This window comes from Natator depressus, chromosome 1 (genome assembly GCF_965152275.1).
Source record: "Natator depressus isolate rNatDep1 chromosome 1, rNatDep2.hap1, whole genome shotgun sequence".
Taxonomy (NCBI): domain Eukaryota; kingdom Metazoa; phylum Chordata; order Testudines; family Cheloniidae; genus Natator; species Natator depressus.
In genome coordinates this window covers 246,569-255,372 of record NC_134234.1, presented here as the reverse complement: position 1 = coordinate 255,372, position 8,804 = coordinate 246,569, and the positions used below count along the sequence as shown (strand labels likewise).

General features: G+C 62.7%; 1 protein-coding gene across 1 annotated transcript in view; it reads right to left on the bottom strand.

The window, feature by feature from the left end:
- Positions 1-3,472: 3,472 nt before the first annotated feature.
- DCHS1 (dachsous cadherin-related 1) overlaps positions 3,473-8,804 on the bottom strand; it is a 118,696-nt gene continuing 113,364 nt past the window's right edge. Inside the window, exon 21 of the mRNA XM_074953790.1 lies at positions 3,473-8,553. Within this exon, the coding sequence (XP_074809891.1) occupies positions 5,939-8,553 (2,615 nt within the window). The 3' untranslated portion in view covers positions 3,473-5,938. The remainder of the gene's footprint in view (positions 8,554-8,804) is intronic.

The window sequence follows — 8,804 nt, the reverse complement described above, 5'->3', positions numbered from 1 at the left end:
TGTGCACATGCACACTCACAATATACACTCCCCCTATAAGCTTATGCATGTCTGCACACCCTGCACCTGCATGCACAGAGATGTGTGCATACACAGATGAGGGCACACCCACATACTCAGGCCTGTGCACACTCACACTGATTTGCCCCCCCCCCAATAAGCAGATGAACACACAGAGGTGAGTGCGTGTGCACCCACCTGCAATGTGTCAAGCCTGCTGCTCTCAGTCTGTGCTGCGGGAGAAGGTAACGCGGGGTCCAGGGGAGGGGGCCTGTCCTCTCCCAGTGTGACAGGACCCTGCCCAGCCCCATCCCTTGTGAGGGAAAAAGGCCAGAGTGAGGCTTCAGCTTCAGGGCCTAGTGAGCAGCCAGCTGGGTGCCTTGCTCAGATTGACCCTGGCAGCGTCCAGGCCCCCCCTTCACAATTGAAACCAGAGCTGCCCCTTCCCCACCTGCCTGTGGATGGCAAAAGTGTGGGGGCCTGGGCCCACTCCTCCCCCCAGTGGCCAGCCACATTTGCTGTCTTTCAGCCCAGGGTCTGTCTCAGCGGCCAGGCAGGCAATGCCCTCTAGCCCTCCTCATGGGTATTGGGTGCCAGGGGTCTCGCTCCCGTAGCTAGTAGTGGTCCCTGTTTCTCACTGGGCCTTTGGCTCGTTGCTGTGCCCTTGGCTTGGCCACTAAGACTGGCTTTCTTTTGTGCTGCGGCTGGAAGCCGGGCTCACCCCATCGGTTCTGCCTACAGCATTGAGGGTGGCACATCTCTGTACAAACACATGTGGTTTATTAAGGCATTTCTTTGAGAAATTGGCACTTGGGTCCGGGCCATGCTGGAGCAGCCCGGGGTCGTGGGCAGGCGAGCAGGGCCCAATACATGCAGTTCAGCGCGGACACGATACAAAAGGCTACAAACAAAGTAGAAAACAGAACCGCTTAGTACAAAGTGTAAAAATAAATAACTGGAGCCGCAGCTCCTGGTGTGGTCAGCTGCACAGCCCCCATACTGCGCTCAGCGGTGCCCGTTCGTGTCCATCTTCCCCCCGTATACTGTGCTCAGCAGTGCCCATTCGTGTCCATCCCCCCCCATATACTGCGCTCAGCGGTGCCCGTTCGTGTCCATCTTCCCCCCGTATACTGTGCTCAGCAGTGCCCATTCGTGTCCATCCCCCCCATATACTGCGCTCAGCGGTGCCTGTTCATGTCCATCCCCCCCATATACTGCGCTCAGCAGTGCCCGTTCGTGTCCATCCCCCCCACCATACTGCGCTCAGCAGTGCCCGTTCGTGTCCATCCCCCCCACCATACTGCGCTCAGCAGTGCCCGTTCGTGTCCATCTTCCCCCCGTATACTGCGCTCAGCAGTGCCCGTTCGTGTCCATCTTCCCCCCGTATACTGCGCTCAGCAGTGCCTGTTCGTGTCCATCCCCCCCATACTGCGCTCAGCAGTGCCTGTTCGTGTCCATCCCCCCCCATACTGCGCTCAGCGGTGCCCGTTCGTGTCCATCCCCCCCATACTGCGCTCAGCGGTGCCCGTTCGTGTCCATCCCCCCCATACTGCGCTCAGCAGTGCCCGTTCGTGTCCATCCCCCCCATACTGCGCTCAGCAGTGCCTGTTCGTGTCCATCCCCCCCATACTGCGCTCAGCGGTGCCCGTTCGTGTCCATCCCCCCCATACTGTGCTCAGCAGTGCCTGTTCGTGTCCATCCCCCCCATACTGCGCCCAGCGGTGCCCGTTCGTGTCCATCTTCCCCCCGTATACGGTGCTCAGCAGTGCCCATTCGTGTCCATCCCCCCCATATACTGCGCTCAGCGGTGCCTGTTCGTGTCCATCCCCCCCATATACTGCGCTCAGCAGTGCCCGTTCGTGTCCATCCCCCCCACCATACTGCGCTCAGCAGTGCCCGTTCGTGTCCATCCCCCCCACCATACTGCGCTCAGCAGTGCCCGTTCGTGTCCATCTTCCCCCCGTATACTGCGCTCAGCAGTGCCCGTTCGTGTCCATCTTCCCCCCGTATACTGCGCTCAGCAGTGCCTGTTCGTGTCCATCCCCCCCATACTGCGCTCAGCAGTGCCTGTTCGTGTCCATCCCCCCCCATACTGCGCTCAGCGGTGCCCGTTCGTGTCCATCCCCCCCATACTGCGCTCAGCGGTGCCCGTTCGTGTCCATCCCCCCCATACTGCGCTCAGCAGTGCCTGTTCGTGTCCATCCCCCCCATACTGCGCTCAGCAGTGCCCGTTCGTGTCCATCCCCCCCATACTGCGCTCAGCAGTGCCCGTTCGTGTCCATCCCCCCCCATACTGCGCTCAGCAGCAGTGCAAGTACATGCCTATCCCCCCCCGCATACTACGCTCAGTGGTGCATGTATGTGTCCATTCCTCCCCCCGACCCCCAGCAATACTGCAATCAGCTGCAGTGCACATACCTGTCCATTCCCTCCCCATACTGCACTCAGTGCTGCATGTATGCATCTGTTCCCCACCCCCATATTGCCATCAGCGATGCAGGTGTGACGTCCCCCCCATATTGGGAGCTGTGCTACAACTATCCATGTCCTCGCCTTGACACACATTGGGGTTAGTGTGAGGGACCCAGCAGTCACTGGGGAGACGGATCTCTTGGGCAGGAGCCCCTTGGAGCCTGTTACCTGCTTTAGGGCTGCATTGGGGCAGAGTGAGGACAAGCCCTTCAGATCCCTGCGGGAGGGGCACAGGGATACCCGAGTCCTGGGGTGGGCAGAGAATTCTCTGGGCCACTGCCCCTGTCCACTCCTGCTGCCCCAGGAACACAGCCCAGCCCTGCCTGGGACAGGGGATCGCGTGGCAGGGCCCCAGCTCCGGGGCTGTAGCCCCTTAGTTCTGTTGCGGCCAGGGGAGCATTGCACCTTAGCAAGTGCCCTGCACTGCACCTTCTGTTCTGTCTTCCCAGGGGACGTCAACCCCTGCCACAGGATCTCCCCATGTCACCGCACCCCCTCTGGGCCACCCCCCATGTCACCGCAGCCCCCCCCAGGTCACTACCCTGCCCCTTGGTTCCTACCCCCCATGTCACCACCAACCCCAGGCTCTCCCCACCCCCGGTTACTCCTGCATGTCCCTGTTCCAGGATAAGTGAGGGTGCTAGAGAACCACACTTGGGCTGAAATGCCCAACGAGCACTGGGGAAAGCAGCTCAAGGTGACTGAGCTGAGCTGATGGAGGGGGCTGGGCACAGACGGGTGGGGCCAAAGGGGGGGCGGCTGAGCGCAGAGAGGTGGGGGTCAGGACTGATGGAGGGAGAGGGGCAGGGCTGAGCCACAAAATTCCAGCATGAAACTTTCACAATCAAACCACAAAGTTTTTCTCCCACAGCTGGGGGAAGGGGCACTCTATCCCCTGCTGTTATACACCCACCTGTCCCCAGCCACACCCACTCCCCTGCTGCACCCTCCCCCAACCACACCCACCAAGTCACACCTCAGGTGGCTGCACCCTCCCCCCGCAACAGCCTGTTCACATCTGCTGCACCCTGCGCGGCTCTGTCCCCGCCTCACCCTGTCAGCCCAGCATCTGATGGCTTTCTGTGCCCAGGTGCTAGCCCCGCTGTCGGGTTATTGCTGTAGCCTGGTGGATGGAAGCGAACAGACAGATGTAGCCCCCCAAACGTAGCTGGGCAGGATGGAGAGCCTCTGTCATCCCCTCAGGGGTCCTGGACCCGGCCTTGGTACTGTGCATGGTGCTTGATGGCAGGGGAGCATGCTGCCTGTCTCTCGCAGCGTGTGTCCAATTCCAGTCGGTGCAGCCCCATGGCCCAGGCTTGTGCAAGACACAGGGTTGTGCAAGACATTCTGGTGCCAGGGCTGAGCATGTGAGAGTGACACTGGGGCACCAAGACGGGCTGCAGCGAGACACGGGTGGCAGCAGGAGGGTGGGGACCAACCCCCACGGGAGCATGTACCCGTGCCATGCTCACAGCACCACACGGAGGGGAGATGAGCAGCCACAACCAATTGTCCACCCCTCCCACAGGGGAATATGGGGCTCCTACAGTGGAGGCCCTGGATGCAGGGACCCCAGCCCAAGGGCAGACAGGCAGGGGGTGTCTTTCAACTGCACAGACCCCCCCTCCAGTGGGGGAGGGGGCATCGTGGCTGCACAGACCCCCTCTGCCCCCACCCCTCCACCAGCAGGGCATTGCAGGAGCACAGGCCCTTCCCTGGATAAGGCATCATGGCTGCACAGACCCACCCTGGCTGGGGAAGGGGGCACTGTGGCTGCACAGACCCACCCTGGCTGGGGAAGGGGTCCTCATGGCTGCACAGACCTGCCCCTGCCTGGAGAAGGGGTCCTCATGGCTGCACAGACCTGCCCCTGCCTGGGGAAGGGGTCCTCATGGCTGCACAGACCCACCCTGGCTGGGGAAGGGGTCCTCATGGCTGCACAGACCTGCCCCTGCCTGGGGAAGGGGTCCTCATGGCGGCACAGACCTGCCCCTGCCTGGGGAAGGGGGCACTGTGGCTGCACAGACTGGGGGGCGGCGGGCTCTTTTGGATGCTGTCTTGCGGCCGAAAGAGAAAGTGCAGCAACACACCCAGGTGGGGCTTACAGCTGCTGAAAGCCCCAGGTGCGGTCCATGCTGTCTCCATCTGCCCTGTCCCTCCAGGGGCCACAGGACCGGCTCAGTCATGGGAGGGGCCCAAGCGTGTCTCTGGCCCTGATACAGGTGATGCCCAAGGGGTGAAGTGGCTGGGAATCAGGGCATGCCCATGGAACAGGCGTGGTTCTGTGGCAGCCCTCAGGGTCTCTGGCCCTCCTAAAGCTGCTTCCTCCATGCAGCTTGTCTCAGCAGCAAAAAACAGAATCAATGAGCTGGGAAGCTCCTGGTGTGGATGATCTGTGGGGAACCAGATCTGCCCCCCGGAGCCAGACGAGCCTGCAGGGAATGGAATTCCTTCCCTGGGTCTGGATGGGGTGGCAGGGAACAGGATCCCCCCTGGGGTCTCGATGGGTCTGCAGGGAACAGGATCCCCTGCCCTGGGGACTGGATGGGGCAGCAGGAAACAGGATTCCCTCCCTCCTTCCCCCTGGCAAGACTGCAGGGAACAGGATCTGTTCCCCACTGTGTCTGGAGGGGTCTGTGGGAATAGGACCCTCCACCCTGTATTAGGCCAGACCTGCGGTGTAGTGTATCCCATCCCCCAGATCCCCCTGTGTCCTGTTTCCCTGCCCTGTATCCAGATTTCCCCCCATTCTGGGGCTGGACAGGCCTGCAGGGAATGGGATTTCTTCTGGGTCTTGGTAGGTCTGCAGGGAACAGGATCAGCTCTCATGGATGGGCCTACAAGGTGGAGGTGATGGGGAGTGGGAGACAGCCAGCTCCGTGTGGCAGAGTGAGCTCTGTCCATGTGCATGGCATGATGTCTGGTATGCTGGCCCATGCTCCCCCCACCCCTTTGGAATGTGTCCCCACCCCAGAAACCTTCACCCAGTGCTTTCCCGGCCTCTAGCTCACAGTCTGGCCCCCCAAACTACGTCCCAGGCAGGTACAGCTGCTGCCACTCCCGGCTGGGCAGCTTGGCCCACAGGACTGGAGGAATGAGGTCACGAGCGGCCATGGCCATCACAGGGGTGGCGAGGACACCACTTCGCCCCCCGCCCACACCACTCAGGGCAAACAGTACCATGGAAGAGCAGGTCTGACACTAATGGAGGCACTGGCACCAGCACCAGAACCGGCAGCCATTCGAGGCAGTGGGACCAGCACCACCACAAGCAACCTATCGGGGCGCTGAAATTAGTAGTGGAACTGGCAGCCCATGTGGAGGGACTGGAACCAGAAGCAGCAACCTGCTGGGGTCTGAGAATGAAGCAGCCTGTGGGGGTGGCAGATCCAGCTCTTCCACCCCCACCGCACCTGGAGGCTGCAGAGAATAGCAGGAGGGGCTGAGAGTCCATGGAAGCCTGGGGCTAAATCCTGAGCTCAGCTTCCTCAGGGAGCTCCAGCGAGTGCTCGGCGCTGATGACAGAGGCTGAGGGCCCCTGGGAGACACCAAAAGGCGACACCACGGGGGAGCGGGCAGCCAGCGGGGACAGCGAGGGCGAGAAGCTGGGCGACATGGCCGAGGAGGAGATGGACCCCTCGTGGCTGATGGGTGAGCGGCGCAGGGAAGACAGGTGCGGGAAGGTCCTGCCCACTGCTGGCTTGGGGGGCACTGACTTGGCCCCGGGATGGGCCACCGAGGTGATAAGGGGCGGCGGATCAATGCGGGGCTTGGGCTCTGCCTTGGGCTTGGCTTGGAAGGGCTTGCGCAGGGAGCTCTCATCCTTGAGCCGGGCGATCTCGGTGAAGACGCTGGCCAGGGGCTGGAACTGGGGGCACCAGTTCAGCAGGTAATCCCAGTTGTAGCTGCCACGGAGCTCCTCCTCGCTAGCCACGACAGCGGTGAGGGAGCCCTCCACAGAGGGCTTGCCGTCCTCGGGGAAGGTGTAGTCCTTGGGGTGGGAGGAGACGCTCAGGCCACAGCCCACGCCCAGGAAGGTGCTACTGCCCCCTTCGTCGCGGTACAGCTGGGGCGGCTGCCCAGGCAGCAGCAGGCTGGAGCCCTTCTTGGTCTTGAACCACTGGGCGCTCTCCAGAGTGGTGGGCTCACAGGAGATGTCAGAGAGCTGGTCGGCGTCCTGCTGGATGCCCGAGTCGGGACCGCGGGCTGAGATGTGCTCCTGCATGGAGGAGGTGACGCTGGCCACACGTGGGTATTCGTTAATCATCCGGATCTCATCGTCCTCGGCTGCCTCGGCTGAGCCACGCCCGCTGGAGTGGGAGGGGTCCAGGGAGCCACCCCGCGGGTAGGGTCCAGCTGACTCACTGCCATAGCCTGGCAGGGCCTGGTGGTAGATGCGGTCACTGCCGGGAAGCACCGGCTCCTCATGGCCTAGCTTCTGCAAGGAGCCACTCTGCATGCGGTTGAGCTGCGAGTCCTGCTCTGGCTTCTTGTGTCCCTGTTGGTGCCGGGAGCGGACCAGCACTAGGACGATGGCCACGGCGGCCAGCACCACCACCACGCCCAGGGAGGCAGCCACAGCTACCACCAGCAGCAAGTTGAGGTCCGGAGCCAGGCCGAAGGAGGTGTGGGTGATGTCAATGGAGACCTGAGCAGAGGCCGAGCGGGAGGAAGGCAGGGGGCTGCGGGCCTGCACCTCCAGGCTCATCTCTCGTGGCTCCCGCTTGGGGCGCCCTGCTGGCTCTGGCTGGCTGTCCACGCGCAGGTAGATGGTGCCGGTGGTCTGGTTGACCCCGAAGTATGGTGAGGGCTTAGCTAAAGAGTAGAGCACCACGCCGTCCACACCCTCGTCCTCGTCAGTGGCCAACACCCGGCCAATGCTCTGGCCCTTGTGGGCACCCTCAGGCACCTCGAAGCTGAAGTCCGGGCTCAGGAAGACAGGACTGTACTCATCCTCGCCGGTCACCAGCACCCGCACGGTGACGGTGGCTGAGGCGTTGCCAGCATCCGTGGCCTGCACCAGCAGCTGGAAGGCCTTGGCGCGCTCGTAGTCAAAGGCGAGACGGGAGCGTAGCTCCCCGGAAGAGCGGTTAATGAAGAAGACATCCCTGCCCTCAGGGGCTCCCAGCTCCCCCCCTGCCTGCTCCAGCACAGCGTAGTGCAGCTCTCCGAAAGCCCCGGTGTCGGCGTCGATAGCATGCAGAGTGGTGACCAGGGTGCCTGGCGGCAGATTCTCCTGCACGCTCGTGCTCAGCGTCTCCACCGGGAAGTAGGGTGTGTTGTCATTGATGTCCTTCACTTCAATGGTGATAGGCACCAGCGTGAAATGCCCGCCGGGGCCATCAGACGCCTGCACCACCAGGCTGTGCAGGGCCTGGGTCTCTCGGTCTAGGGGCTGTGCCAGGCGCAGGGTGCCTGTGGCCTCATGCAGCTGGAAGAGCCCGCACTGATCCCCGGAGCTGATGCTGTAGTGCACCTGGCCATAGGGGCCCGAGTCGGCGTCGTGGGCTGCCAGCCGCAGCAGCTCGGTGCCCGGGGGGGTATTCTCGCTCACGGCTGTGTGGTACTCAGCCCGGGCAAAGATTGGCGGGTTGTCGTTGACATCCAGCACAGTGACAAGCACTGGCACGGTGGTGCTGCGCTGCGGCACACCCCGGTCCGAGGCTGCCACTGTCAAATTGTAAATGGGGATGGCTTCAAAGTCTAGCACCTCCACCAGCACCACGGCTCCCTGCGTGCGCAGGTGCCCCCGAGACCAGCCCACGTGGCTCTCCACCTGGAAGGCATTGCCACTGTTGCCACTGACGATGGTGTAGTCAAAGCCGGCGTTCTCCCGGGACAGGTCAGCGTCACCTGCCTCTAGCGTCAGCACGGTGGTGCCCGGGTGCAGGTCCTCAGGGACACAGGCATTGTAATGCGCCTGCTGGAAGGTGGGGCTGTGGTCATTCACGTCCAGCACCTGGATCTGCACTGTGGTCCAGGCCGAGAGGCTGGGAGAGCCATGGTCACACACCTCCACCACCAGGTCCAGCGTGGGCTGGTTTGCATCCAGCTCCACCTGGCGGGAGGTGAACAGCGTTCCTGTGTGAGGACAGAGTAGTCAGTCAGTGCAGCCCTGGGCAGGGGCGCAGAGCCTGCCAGGCACCAATGGGTGAGCATAGGGGTGGGGAGAGTGTTGGGAGTGGGGGAAGGTGGGGCCAGAAGCAACCCCCACCCCCTGGGGTGAGGAGAGTCAGGGGACTTATTAACCTCAAGGCAAAATAGGGAGGCCAGACCCACTCCCACTGGTGATGGGGGTCACAGCTGGGGGGAAGTCAGAAAGCTCCAGGCTG